This window comes from Schistocerca serialis, chromosome 4 (assembly GCF_023864345.2).
Source record: "Schistocerca serialis cubense isolate TAMUIC-IGC-003099 chromosome 4, iqSchSeri2.2, whole genome shotgun sequence".
Taxonomy (NCBI): domain Eukaryota; kingdom Metazoa; phylum Arthropoda; class Insecta; order Orthoptera; family Acrididae; genus Schistocerca; species Schistocerca serialis.
Window position 1 is genome coordinate 598115188 of NC_064641.1, and position 13943 is coordinate 598129130.

The 13943-nt window shown below is 40.4% G+C and overlaps 1 protein-coding gene across 2 annotated transcripts in view; it reads right to left on the bottom strand.

Annotated features, from left to right (window-relative positions):
* Nucleotides 1-11333, bottom strand: part of LOC126475368 (UBA-like domain-containing protein 1) — a 138216-nt gene extending 126883 nt beyond the window's left edge. Inside the window, exon 1 of one of the 2 annotated variants that reach the window (XM_050103186.1) lies at nucleotides 11139-11333. In XM_050103186.1, the coding sequence (XP_049959143.1) occupies nucleotides 11139-11246 (108 nt within the window). In that variant the 5' untranslated portion in view covers nucleotides 11247-11333. The remainder of the gene's footprint in view (nucleotides 1-11138) is intronic. The other variant, XM_050103187.1, reaches the window with a different exon arrangement.
* Between the last annotated feature and the right edge of the window lie 2610 nt (nucleotides 11334-13943).

Below are 13943 nucleotides of genomic sequence, written 5' to 3' on the forward strand. Positions count from 1 at the left end.
AAAGTGTCATTATCAAGTGTTTTAAGTGTTATACACATCTTAAACACTGTATAATGGCACTCTGAAGTCGAAATCATAATCGTGTAAATGTAACACTGCAAATAAAAAACAGTCTAATGGCGGTACTGACTTTAAAGAGAGATATTCGAGTCGTTGCTTTTGGTACGTTTTCTTCAATTACCTATCTATCGCATAGTGAAAGACTATCATCGGTAGACACCTGGCGGGGATAACTGATCAAGTGATAATTGATCAGTTATCGACCGGGATTGAAAACTATTAAATTACTAAAATCGCTATTAGAAAATAGGGGTTGGTGGTTGAAGGGTAAAAATTTAATGTTGTGTGTATTTTTTAATGCCACATAATAAAAAATAAAAATTTCTGTCCAAAAAATAAGAAGAGAATTTTTGGGGTGGAACATCCTCATCACTTAGGGGTATGAAAAATAGATTACGACCGATTCTCTGACCTACCGAATATACGTATAAAATTTCATCAGAATCGATCGAGTCGTTTCGGAGGAGTATGGTAACTAACACTATGAAACGAGAATTTTATATATAAGGAAAGAATTATGAATGAATCTAATTAAAAGTTGAAGTAATTAGAATAGTCTGTGGATAGATGTTCTAGAATCTACATTAAACCTGTACCCAACATTGTTAAGTAGTTGATAAATGAACAAATCACTGTAAACGCAATAAAAATGTAATATATATTTAATATAAGGTAAGCAAGCAAAATCAAACACAACAGAAACAAATCATGCATATTACACAATTACACAAAATTAATGGGTCCACTACACAAAAAGTCTAGTTTTAGTCTACAAAAATGTTTTTACAAGATTAATGATAATTAGTGGTGGCTTGTTGTTTCTCCTATAGTTACGTAGGAACAGTGTATAACTTAATCAGACGACACAGAGGCAGGAGATTGTTCCAAAGCCATGCAGGATTTGTTCACTAGCTAACCTAGTACAAGTAATAGTTGTTATGTAACCTAACAAATATTAACTCACACAGCACACAAACAAACACCACCGACATAGATTAGATCAATACGAACTGAACAAATCGAGTTTTCCTGAAGAGGGATGTTCATGTAGACAATACGAAAATGGGTAACACGACGTGCGGACACTGGACTTGAAGTTCAATACCGTGTCCCGTTCCCCAGGTAATGTTGGGGAAGCGATACCTAAATATATTCTTTCCAGACTCCGGGTCTTCTGTTATTCTCTTCTTAAATTTTACCGTAAATTTATAATTTTCTACTTCCAACTCATGTATTTTTATTTAAAAAATAAGTATAACTGCTGTCAGTAAATAAAAGATAACACCAAAGTGCAGACAAAAGAATTCCACGCAGCCCCACCTCCACTTTATGCTCCATGGGCAACAGGACCCTTGGCCTCAACTGCATAGCACAATTTTGCTGCTCGATAGTGGCCATAGGTACTGGCTAAGAGGTGTGTGTGGAGCACTACGGCCTGCATAAAGTAATTCGATTTCCAAAATGTCCAAGATAAAAACGAACAGGCGCTCTGTCAATGAGCTACATGATGATGATGAGTCCCATTCTTCTTTACAGAGCGTAGGGGAGCGACGCGGGAGACCCGCGCCGCCTTACTAGGCAAGGTCCTAGTGGAGGTGGTTTGCCATTGCCTTCCTCCGACCGTAATGGGGATATGATGATGAAGACGACACAATGACACCCAGTCATCTGGAGGCAGGAAAAATACCTGATCCCGCCGGGAATCGAACCCGGGACCCCGTTCTCGGGAAGCGAGAACGATACCGCGAGACCACGAGCTGCGGACTAAGCTACATCATATGCAACGGATACCTTCACGAGGATCTCTGTAAGACTATAGGACATCTAACAGACCGCACATTCTCTTTATCTCTGACAGAGATCACAAAACTAGTGATAGAGAAACATATGGTCACACAAATATTGTAACTGCCGTTTAGACGCACAATAACACAGGAAAACTACACCGGATCGGCGAGTACTGAGTCGAATCGAAACTGGCCGCATTGCGTTTTCAATTTTGTATTAGATCTGTTCACAGATGCAAAAAACTGTTGCTTTTCCTTGTTTCACCGCGCGACACACGACTAAAGCACTGCTTGTTCTGTTTGTGATCCTTCTTAACGTTTAAAAACCCTCGTAGCGACGTACATGGCGCTTAGACACGTAATTTAATGTAAGACACATGATGTCGCAAATGCCAAGAAATAAACCCCCTATATATGTTGAACATGTGGCGTCACCAGACGAAGTAGCTCGTATCACGTTCTGCGAGCGGCTGTGCGTGAAGGAGTGATTTAGCGATGCAGTACTTGCATTCGAGGAAACGGTGCTAATTTTGAACGCATTCTGTAAAAGTGATAGGGTGTAAATTTGCAAATGTGATATGTTGTAAACGTTGAAGTTTCAAAACTATTGCCCTCACTGTATCCAAGTAAAAGAGCTGCTCTAGTTTTGTCTGTCTTCCCCTCTGTCCATTCGTAAAAAAACAACATTACTTAGTAAAGGAAACGTAGGTCGCTTACTGGTAACGACGCAGTTCGGCTATTTGTGACGAAATATGGTAGGTTTTTGTTGTACTATACTCTGCAGTAAAACAGGAAAGACCACGAGACTGGCAAATAAAATAGTAATCTTACCTCAGTGTAAATACAGTATTGTCTAACGCCATGAACAAAAAAAAAAAAAGCTGCCTGCCAGACACGCGACTCGAACCCTGTGCTTCACGCACTAAAGTCGCGCACCTGGGCCGAGAGTCTTACCGCGTTGAATACTTAACTTGGTTTGGGATGATCAAGTGCGACAGACGGACAGGCTCAACAGCTGCAAATGCGGCGAGGTACGTCAGCTGGTGACGTCACATGTTTCGCATTTACGATCTTGTCCCATTCGAAAGGAGACACACAAACAAACATTTGCTTAAATTACACTTAGAGGCTTTGCATAAAAATGAGAAAATGAAGTGAGTATGTAATGCTTTGTTTTAGGAAAATGAAGGTGATTAACAAAAGGTGCTGGAAGTGACCGCCCTTGACTTGTAAACACAGTTGAACTCGACGCTGCTGATTCTAAAATGTTGCTGTCAGAACCTCTGGTGTCACTGCTGGATTTCACAGATGATGTTCTCTCGTAAATCTTCCAAGTTGTGTGGTTTGTTCCTGTGGGTTAATTTTAGGTCACCCCAAAGGAAACAGTCAGGTGATGTTAAAAATCAGGTGACCATGGGGGCCACAGTTCTTTCGAAATCACTCTGCCGGGGAAAAATGTTTCGACCGACCTCGGCCACGGTCACTCGAGACGTGTGGCATGTGGCGCCGTCCTGTTGGTACCAGCCGAAGGTAAGTTCTTCGTCGTCCAATTGGTTCACAAATTCCCGTAACTTTTCGATGTAAACTGCACTTGTCATAGTAGTCTCGAAAAAAATTGGTTCGATGATGCGACGCTGTGATATTGCGCGCAAATCTTTTGTGAATGCAGGGGTTGCTTGACCAGTGCATGTGGATTTTCATTACACCACAAACGTGTATTCTGAGAGTTTACATAGCCAGAGATGTGGAATCAGGCATCACTGAACCATATGTAATGCAATATTCCTGGCCCCTGAGCAATAAATTGCTGAAACCAACGACAAAATGTAATGCGTTTGTCTTTGACACTGACATTCAGTTCCTGAACAACTGTAAACCGGTATGGATACATGCTGGCGTTCTTCGCAGCTCGCGACTTGTACTCCGTGACATACCACATTCCTGAAATAAACGTCGAACAGACTATGGCGAAGAGGCCAACAACGTTGTTTCACGTCAGTCACGTTTTCTCGCGATAATGGCGGCCTACCCCGCCGTTCCACTGCTCTCCATCTTGTTCACTAACTTTTGTACTCGGCATTTACGCGGTACATGCTTGTCACCAAACCTATCAACAAACATGCGCTGACATATCTTAATGAAAACCAACACTGTTTCACAAGAAACATGGGCTCTCCGACAGAACAGCGATAGTCACTAACACACTGTTGCGTCAAATGATGCAGTCACGTTTTCTAGCGATAATGGCGGCCTCCCCCGCCGTGAAGACCCAGCACCATTCCACTCCTCTCCGTCTTGGTTGCCGCGTCAAACGTCACAGATTACATGGTGCAATTTCAGCGGAATTACTACACATATTTGTGAGGTCTCTTTCGAGTGGGGCACCATGTATTAAATCACTTGTCTCACTGTCATCTACGTCGCTTCGGAAGTATTTAAACATTGAAAAGAATCACCCTGCATATGCTACCTCCTCGTAGAGCACTAACGACTGTCACAAAATAAGCAAAGACTTGGTCTGCACGGGAAATACTTTAGATTATCTGCAAATATTTAGGATAGAGAGTGCTATCGTTTATCAGAGAAGCCGCCCAAACTATCTCAGCAAGTGGTTCGATTTCGAAACCTCGCCTTTCAGAACGTTCGGTGTCCTTAGCATTAAAGATGAGATGGCCTTTGATAGTCTTATAGATATTGTAAATGACCACTGTATGAAAGCAAACGGTGACGAGTTGTACAATGAATTCGCAGGATTGAGAAGTGTCACATAACTTTTAAAACTTCAGATTTGCCAACTGATCAAAAATGGGTTCATTTCTTTGCAAAACTGTATTTCCTTACTTATTAAAAACAGTGAAATTTATGTCTTCCATTCTTGTGTACACAACATATACAGAGAACGTGCGTTTGCCTCGAGGTTGGTTGGTTGGTTGTTTTGGGGAAGGAGACCAGACAGCGAGGTCATCGGTCTCATCGGATTAGGGAAGGACGGGCAAGGAAGTCGGCCGTGCCCTTTGAAAGGAACCATCCCGGCATTTGCCTGGAGCGATTTAGGGAAATCACGGAAAACCTAAATCAGGATGGCCGGACGCGGGATTGAACCGTCGTCCTCCCGAATGCGAATCCAGTGTCTAACCACTGCGCCACCTCGCTCGGTTTGCCTCGAGGAAAAATTTGTGTACTGATGAGTGAAATAGACTTCAGGTGATATCTGTGGAAAGCGAACTTCTTGTAAAAGTAATCTATAATATGTGCAGCTCAGAGGCCTGTCAGCATATTCTACAGAAGAAGAAACTTATGCAGACCCGCTACATCAGAAAGAAAGTACGTCTGTGCATTTCAGATTTTGTGTGAGGACAAAAACTGACGAAAGTTAGTAAGAATTGCACATTTAATATCTTAAGAGCTACCTTTTGATTGGAGCGTCCTCACTTTTGACTTGTTAAACGCAGCAGTGTCCCTCCTTTGACTCGCCAAGGGTGGCAAACCGATACAAGGTTAAAAATTCATGATATAAAGCTCTCTCTCACTCTCTCTGTACGTGTGTGTGTAAATTTGTAAAAGAGGGGAATTTTGAGTACATTAATAGCCATTTTTGAATGACTAATTGCCAGGAAAATTCTAAATAAAGAGATATCTTTATGGAAAAATTGGAATGTCTGACGTGCTATCAGACGAATTTTCGCGTTCGTATTGCGTGGGAGTTTGTAGGTATTTTGCTTGTGAAAGGGTACGCAGTCTTTTTACTAAAAAATACACCGCACGCCATGTCATGTAACGAAGCTGCCTCCGAGGGAACCTCTAAGTGCCAATAAAGCACTCCAAAGAAAATTAAATTCCCAGATTTACTGTCCAAATTGTTACTAGTGATGTAGACGTGAAAACTAAATATACAGGGAAGCAACATTTGTTACTGCAAATTGCACGAGTGATGAAACAGTCTTCCGGTTTTGACAGCCGGTCATGGGTAGCGAACTGCAATTATTTGGTTTCATCATACTCTCATATTTGAGCAGAATCCATTCTGAAACAGTGATTCTGATAGGTCTGCAAAACAAGCACCAACAGATGTCATTCTCATCGGGCTCGAAAGATTACCCAGTCACAAATCACTTTATAGACTGTCGAACAGATGATGTCAGAGATAACACATCTGATGAGCAGGGTGGATACTCCAACAGTTCGTACATCAAAACTATCAATTTTTCCACAACCAAATCACTTTACGGGCAAATTCGTTGCTCTGCTGACGTGGTCAGCTACTACCTTTCATCATCGATCGTTCATGACCACATCTCTCAAAATCTTGGTTGCAGATATAGGACGTCTTTCACATCACTCATTTTCTATAGAAATACGGTTAAACCTGAGTTCAGCTTTCTATTTCATAATTACTGAAAGCGAGGGAGCAGGTTTCGAATAAACCACATCACAAGCTTTCGATGAACTTCCCTTGGTGAAAGAAACAAGAAATTTTATGAGAGCACTGTACTTCAGTCTATCCATTTGGCCGGCCGGTGTGGCCGTGCGGTTCTAGGCGCTTCAGTCTGGAACCGCGTGACCGCTACGGTCGCAGGTTCGAATCCTGCCTCGGGCATGGATGTGTGTGATGTCCTTAGGTTAGTTAGGTTTAAGTAGTTTTTAAGTTCTAGGGGACTGATGACCATAGATGTTAAGTCCCATAGTGCTCAGAGCCATTTGAACCATTTTTCTATCCATTTGAACGAAACTTTTAAAAACTCACGTAAAACAAAACTATTTCCACTGAACGAGGTGGCGCTTTGTTTGAGACAATGGACTCAACTTCGGGTGGAATTTGGTTTTCTGTTGTCCTTGAACAGGACACAGCCGATTCCCATTCCTATCCTTCCTCGATCAGGGACTGTTCCGTTTCCATTGGTTCTGCAGTGAACGGGACGTCAAAACCGTAATTCTCTATACCTTCTCAAAGTTATGCCGCAGTTTACGAGAAAGCTTGGCTTAAAATTATGGCGAGATACAAACTAACACACTAAAAACAAAATGTCAATAATCATAACATCATATCCCTGCTATGCCGAATAAGCCCTAATATTAATGTTGTTGATTGCTGAGAAAACGAACCATGCAAGTATTCAAAGGAAAGAACATTGCGATTAGGTCCTGAAGACCACCCGATAGTCGACCGACCGTGTGTCACCCTCAGCTATTCATCTCGAATGCTTTTATGAGCGACCTGGGGTCGGCCAGAGAGTTTTAATCTCCTTGGTGTCAGCACACAGTACTCTCTGCAGTCGTCGACATTTCGGCTTTGGAGCCTCTACCTCTCATTCAGCTAGCTCCGTAACTGGCACCACGAAGCTGGGTGCAACCCGGTCCAGTCCTCCCACCAAAAAATGGGTCCCGGGCATTACTGGTAATCGAACCCGGATTCACAACATGAGGGATTGTGATGTTCACCATTAGGCTACGAGAGCCGGCCGCCAGTTTTTAGGATATTATTATGTTGGTGATTTCTTGTTACTTCCTTCTCCAGCTTATTTTGCAGTAAGGGAATATGCATACGCACTTACTGGTAGTTTAAGCTGAGTCATAAACATACCATGAAAATAGGAGATGGGGAGGAATGTCAACACACTGCCTCATATCACATGTTAATTTTGTATTCTCCATGGTGCGACAATTTCATTGTTGTTGTTGCTAAACAGTTCGGGCTTGTCGGCTGCTCTTGGGTACTATACTGTTGACTAGCGCGCTTCATTGTCGAATGGGGTTGGTGCTTGTCTGATCGCATGAATGATGTTTCAAACTACATTTTAGTTGGATGTATAATCCGTAAGAGGAAGTCAACTACCATATAAAGGGATAACACCTGTTTCAAAAGACGTTAGTCATACACTGTAAACATCAAGACATCATCATATTCAAATTGGCTCTAAGGCTGGGACTTAACATCTGAGGTCATCAGTCTCCTAGACTTAGAACTACTTAAACCTAACTAACCTAAGGACGTTACACACACCCATGCCCGAGGTAGGATTCGAACCTCGACCGTAGCAGTAGCGCGGTTCCGGACTGAAGCGCCTAGAACCGCTCGGCCACAAAGGCCGGCTCATAATATTCCTTCTTAGACAAAAAGAAGGTGCTAGTCAAAAGACACTTTTTTTTAAATAGGGCAAGATGGCTGGATCTATTACAACGTGACCGGTTTCGACAGCTAAATGTGGTGCCTTCAGGCTATAGATGCGTTCAAAGCGGTTGAAACCGGCCCCCTTGTAACAATTGTAGCGATCTTGATACGCTAAAAAATTTCAAGGATTACACTGACATCACGTGTTCCCCAATTTAACAACGTTAAAACTAATTGACTTTAACGTTCGAAAGTGATTGCAATAGCATTTGTTACATTCGTCTACTAAATATTAAGAAGCTTTAATGAATATTTTTTAAGTTTATTTCCTCTAGATTTATTATTAGTGGCTGAATGAGGCCACCCAAAAGCCATATAAAATTAACATATTACCTTGTTCTGGAGGCAAAATGACTGAGAATGTAAACGCATAGAAAATCCAATTTGTTGAAATATTCTGAACTTGTACCAACATTACTGCATCGCCAAAATTGCAACGCCGTAACAGTCTGCCTATTATAATTCGCCTGTGCAGCTGAACCGCCTCTCGGTACTGGATCATTCTTAGATGCTTGTTAACAGCACTTAATATAAGGGAGAACCAAATAAGCGTTAGTAACTGGGAAAATACCAGGATAACTAAAAGATTTATTCAAATGAACATACATTCTGGATTTTGCCCCACACACTGGCGCTTTTAAATTCGGTCTCACTATAGTATGAACTACTGTTTCACTTCCAAGTCTGCTGGACTCCCACCCGTCAGCAACAATGGTGAGAAGTACTATATCATTTGCTGAATTTAACTCAGTGGTGTCAACTAGAGTGGGTGGGGCCGAAGGCGAACTTCGTCTTAGCTGGCTTACCCCTTTTCCCATTTTTTGCTGATCCCCATAGCTGTTAGATTGTTTCCAACAATAAGGCGATTCGTTTTCAATGTTTCATGGGCGATCAATGCAAAAATCGTCGCATACAGAAGCACCAATCACAAAATACAATTTTTAAAATTTTCGTTGCACTGGCTCACTTGAAATAAAAAGGACTGGCCCCATCTAGTAGGCGAAAATAAGAAACTAGCCTCTCTTTACAAAGGAAAGGTAGGGTTTATGAAACTTTAACTTGCCACAGTCCCTTTCATCTCTGTCCCCTTCCCAGTATTGTGTCCTTCAACCCATTCCTTTCTTCTTCCCCTTACTACTTAGCCTACCCTCTTCCCCCTTTCTTTGTCCTTCCTAAATTGTTTTTCGGATACGACGAAACTGCGTCCCCGAGGAAACAACTCCAAGGGCACGCGTCCCTGGTGCCACCGATTTGACTAAATCTAACTGCAAGACGTACCACACGTAGTAGCATGATTATCTAGCAACATTCTATTAAGTTAGCGCCAGAGGAAGTAAAAATCTATGTATTACACAAATAAAGCAACAGCAGCTCGCACAAAAAATCAAGAAACGTAGTATTTAAGTTATATCAGTCAAATTAAACAGTACTTACATCAACGCTCAACAATCATTTCAACAACTCGCCACAAAACAAGATACCGTATAGTTTCAAGCCTCTGAGCCAATAATTTGGCTGAGAAACGGGGGAATAAGGGGAACAAGTCAAGCCTTGCACTTTTTCCTATTCTACATCACCTTTTTAATAATGGATTGCCTGGGGATGGGGGAGAAATCACGATGGAACCGATCAGCGCTCTTCTTAATTAATGAGGTCTTTTATGTATCTCTTTGTACAGCAGGGCAACGGAATGAGCAAAAGCTCTTAAAATCCCCCTCCCGCCGGTATTATGTGACATACCGGAAAAGACTGGAAGTGACGCTGGAATCCGACGATCAAAATGGGAAAGTGGGTGTTTTGTCTCGAGGGAAGGATCACGTCAGTAGAAAGGCAGAGGGAGGATAGAGCCCGCAACAACAATGTAAACCCAAACTGAAGAAGCCTGGACGGTTAATTACCTGCGTACAAATCCAATGTTCTGGATTACCAAGGTGGCGCTGTATGCTCTTAAAGAGTCAATACGTAATCAGAATATTTAAGTGTCGTCCAGGTTACAACCCTTAAAAAAATACAAAATTCCTCGTCCTGCATCATTATCTACCAATCAAACAAACTGTCGTGGATATTACGTAAGTAGCCAAATGAACTTCCGGAATAAAATAATTTTCGTTTGTTTGTACGCTAGATATGACATGAATATGATAGTATAACATATGAAATACGATAACATTATAAACAACACGATGAGCAATATATTTATATGAAGATAGTAAGTTAGTAAAATTTTGCTGCATGAAATTCCATCTCATGTAGGCTATTGTTTCGTATATCAAAACTTAAACAGCACGTACTTAAGACACACATTTAGTAGTCAATGATCACGTCCGTTTTGGTCATTGGTGACTCAACCCCTTGTGCTAATACGAGGGTTTCCTCCATATTCAGTTACAATGTTAGTAAATAAAATGAATATGAGAGTTAAAAGTTAGGAAATCTGTGCATAGTATGTACTGTTACCGGATTCTTTTACTATATATCTATGTATACTAAGCAGTGTCTAATTTACTGTATTTTTTGCGTAATTCACTATCACGCTCTCTTATCACGTGTTCAAAACTTCATAATAAACATGAAGCAAAAATGTGCACAATTGAGTAACTCTATGCCTAGCTTACGTATATGGCAAACACTGTTCATAAATTACTTGGCTTTCTAACACCAACAAATGCTGACAGTGCCAGTTAGTTTTCGATCACGGCTTCCTGCTCCTCAATCTGTCACTTAAGTACTCTGAACAACAGGAACAACAGCTAAAAACAATTAAAAACACTTGGCAACATTTCATCATTAACAATTGCATTACAACAAAAAGATTTTTGATTACTGGGCTGCAAAACGAACAGTTTTGTCTAAATACATCCATCGAAAGAAACCAAACAATAACAAAACACAAGGAACTGCAACGTGCATTCTCAAATTTTAATTGCCCGTGTATTTGTTGTTGTTGTTATTATTCACCACGTGGCACAATAGCTTTAACGAAACAACGTATATATCACGAACAAATACCTCCAACGTTAGTGGATATTTCCGCGACCAAAATGAATTTGCATTGTGGTTCTTTCAGCGTATACAGACAGTAGCCATTTTCATTCGTCGACATTTGTTTACAAATATCTCACCTCAAACTGCCAATGTGCCGCTTGCAGCAATTGTTTTGCTTGTTCTCTGGCACAGCCTGCTGCCAAAACAAACTGATTGATCATCACCTGCTCGCGCAAGGAGTCCATTTTACGTGAAAACGAGCCAAAATAATACACAACAGGTCACGACACCACACTTGTTTTCAAAACTACTCATCCCCCAGACATGAATGACGTCAGTTTCGGTGCCTCGATTGGCTGAATGCGTTTCGCTGTTCCACTAATAGCACATCGCCCCTATAAGTCACGTTTTGTTGCAGCACAACAAATTTAGCGGTATCGGGACGGAGTATGGAAAAGTTAAAACAGTGTTGCCGAAAGGGACACATGCATAGTATCAAATAAAATAATACACACCTACAGCTTCTAAGTGGTGGATGCAAACTTACGACATGTATAGAATTAGCAATGATTTTGAGTTATGCATGTTTCCTTGTGTACGTAATTTTGAGTGATGGAAGTGCATTGTTTGTACGCTTTGAAATGAATACGGGGCGCTCAAGAAGCAGCGTAAAGTAAGTAGAGACGTGAGTTTGACGTCGGGGTCTAAGAACACCGCACACACCTGACCACCTCAAATACAATCACGTTTCATCTAATTTGTCCATGTGTAAGCAGCTTTGAATTAATAAAAAAATCTGTTTGTGAGTTTAATGCGTTATCACAATAACGATAAGCTAGCTTACCGGTGGTTACACAGTGGGAGGTTAAGGATAATAATTGTTTCTTTAACTAAGTCCTTTAATGCCTACATTTTTTTATCAGTGTCGTCCTGTATAGCTTTACTACCAGTACTGGTGTAGTAAGCCCCAATATTTGTTAGATAGTCCGATATTAGTCGATTTTTTTTCGTGCTTTCAAAGGGTTCTTTCCAAACATTTTTCAGAATTCTAACATTTGCGTTCTAGAGTTGCATTTAAAGCAAATGAAAACTCATGGCACTATATAGCAAAGGAGAGAGAAAAAAAAATAATCATACTGCAGGCAAGAAGTTAGTTGATTGAATTGAAATATAATTATTAGGCATATTTTAAAATTTGTTGAGAGAAAACAGGAGTGTTTCTGCATTCACCCCTTACCTTACATGGGTGCAATACAAAGGTACTCTTGTGTCTACACAATTAGTGCATGTACTAATTGTGTTACAAAGTTGACAGGGTGCAGTAGTCTCATCTAGGAGATAAGTGTTTGAAAGAAGTTTAAGCACAGAGAGAGAACAGCTTTCACAGCGTCCATTGTTTGGAAATACACTTTCATAATAGTTTGATCAGGTAATAGAATAACCATAATTAAAACTTTGTCCTGTAAGGAATGCAGGAGGCCAAGATGTGTCAGTGTTGCATATCAACAAGCTGTGGCTTCATCTGTTGTTTATTTTGAGGACACTGAGATAGCATAAACACATTGCTTGTCTGATCCTTGTTAGATATGTTGGTTTAATAATTCTTCTGTTGAGTGTACTTTGCTCATCAAGCACACAGTAGAACTGTCAGTCAGGCATTCATTCTGGGGTTCTGTTGATGACATATGTAGAATAAGCACTCCTTTGCTCCCATTCTTTCCAGTGAATCATCATGGATAATTTATAATCAACAATTGGTTCCACATGCTATGCATCAGCATAGTTAACGTTGAGGTTAAACAGAAGGGGCCAGTGAAATATGAGTGAGGTATACAATTATCTCTCAACACCCAGCATCATTTGGCTGAAGAATATGATAGCAGTGGCTATACAATCAAAAGCTTTAGTAATATCTAGATAGGATCAATACCTGTGCATTTGTATTTTTTGTTGCATCCCATTGCAGGAAATGGGTGTGTTATGTGAAGTGCTGAGGCATAAAGCCAAAGTTACATATTGGACAACCTCCCTGTCCGTAAAATCTTGATTGTGATGGCAGACTGATCTATAGTGCAGCCTGAGGAGCTCCATATTCAGTGCCTTATGAGGCATTTCCAAGTTACAATTTCAGCTATGTTATTGAAAGGATTTGGTGTAGTAATGAGTTAGTAATTCCAAGGGGACAACAGTGCTTCCCTAGTTTTGTGAAATACTGGACTGTGGGTGTCTTTAAATTGCCAGAGAAATGTTGTGTTGATGACTGGCATAAGTGATGTATGAAATGTTGCTAAGTTGTTGGTGAGAATACCGATAGCCAAACATCCAGGCCCACTTATCATTCAGTGATCTAGTTTTTTTTTTTTTTTAATGTGCAGGTTACCTTGAAATATGGCAAAGATAACGGCAGGAACATAATTTATTAGCAGTATGTTTTTGCATGATGGTGTTCTTTGCTGAGGAGTATAGTATCCACATTTGATATATAATGCAGCTATAACTGTGACTTTTTCATGTGTTTTATGATTATATTGTTGCATATGTTGGAATGTAAAGATATTTCAATATTTATTACAGATTTTAAATACTGTAATTCTTTAGACATTTACCTGAATAAATAAGAAAGTTGCCATCTTCACAGTGAAATTACTATCAAACAAAGATAGAAAAAATGTTTCTTAGCTTAATGAAACATGAAAAAAATAATGGCACTAACACCGTGTCCTATTCTCTTTTCCTCCAATATTTACAAGTTTCAGACACTGATATTGCATTGTAAACCTGAATAAAAATGTGCCGTGAAAGCACTGGGGTCATTATGGCTAGTAAACTTTCGTATAATCAAAATACTGATACATTAAAGGCACCGGGAAGTGAAAATCCATTGAAACAGCAATTTTTTCTGTTTCTTTTAACTTTATGGTTGTGTGAAGTTATACCTTTCC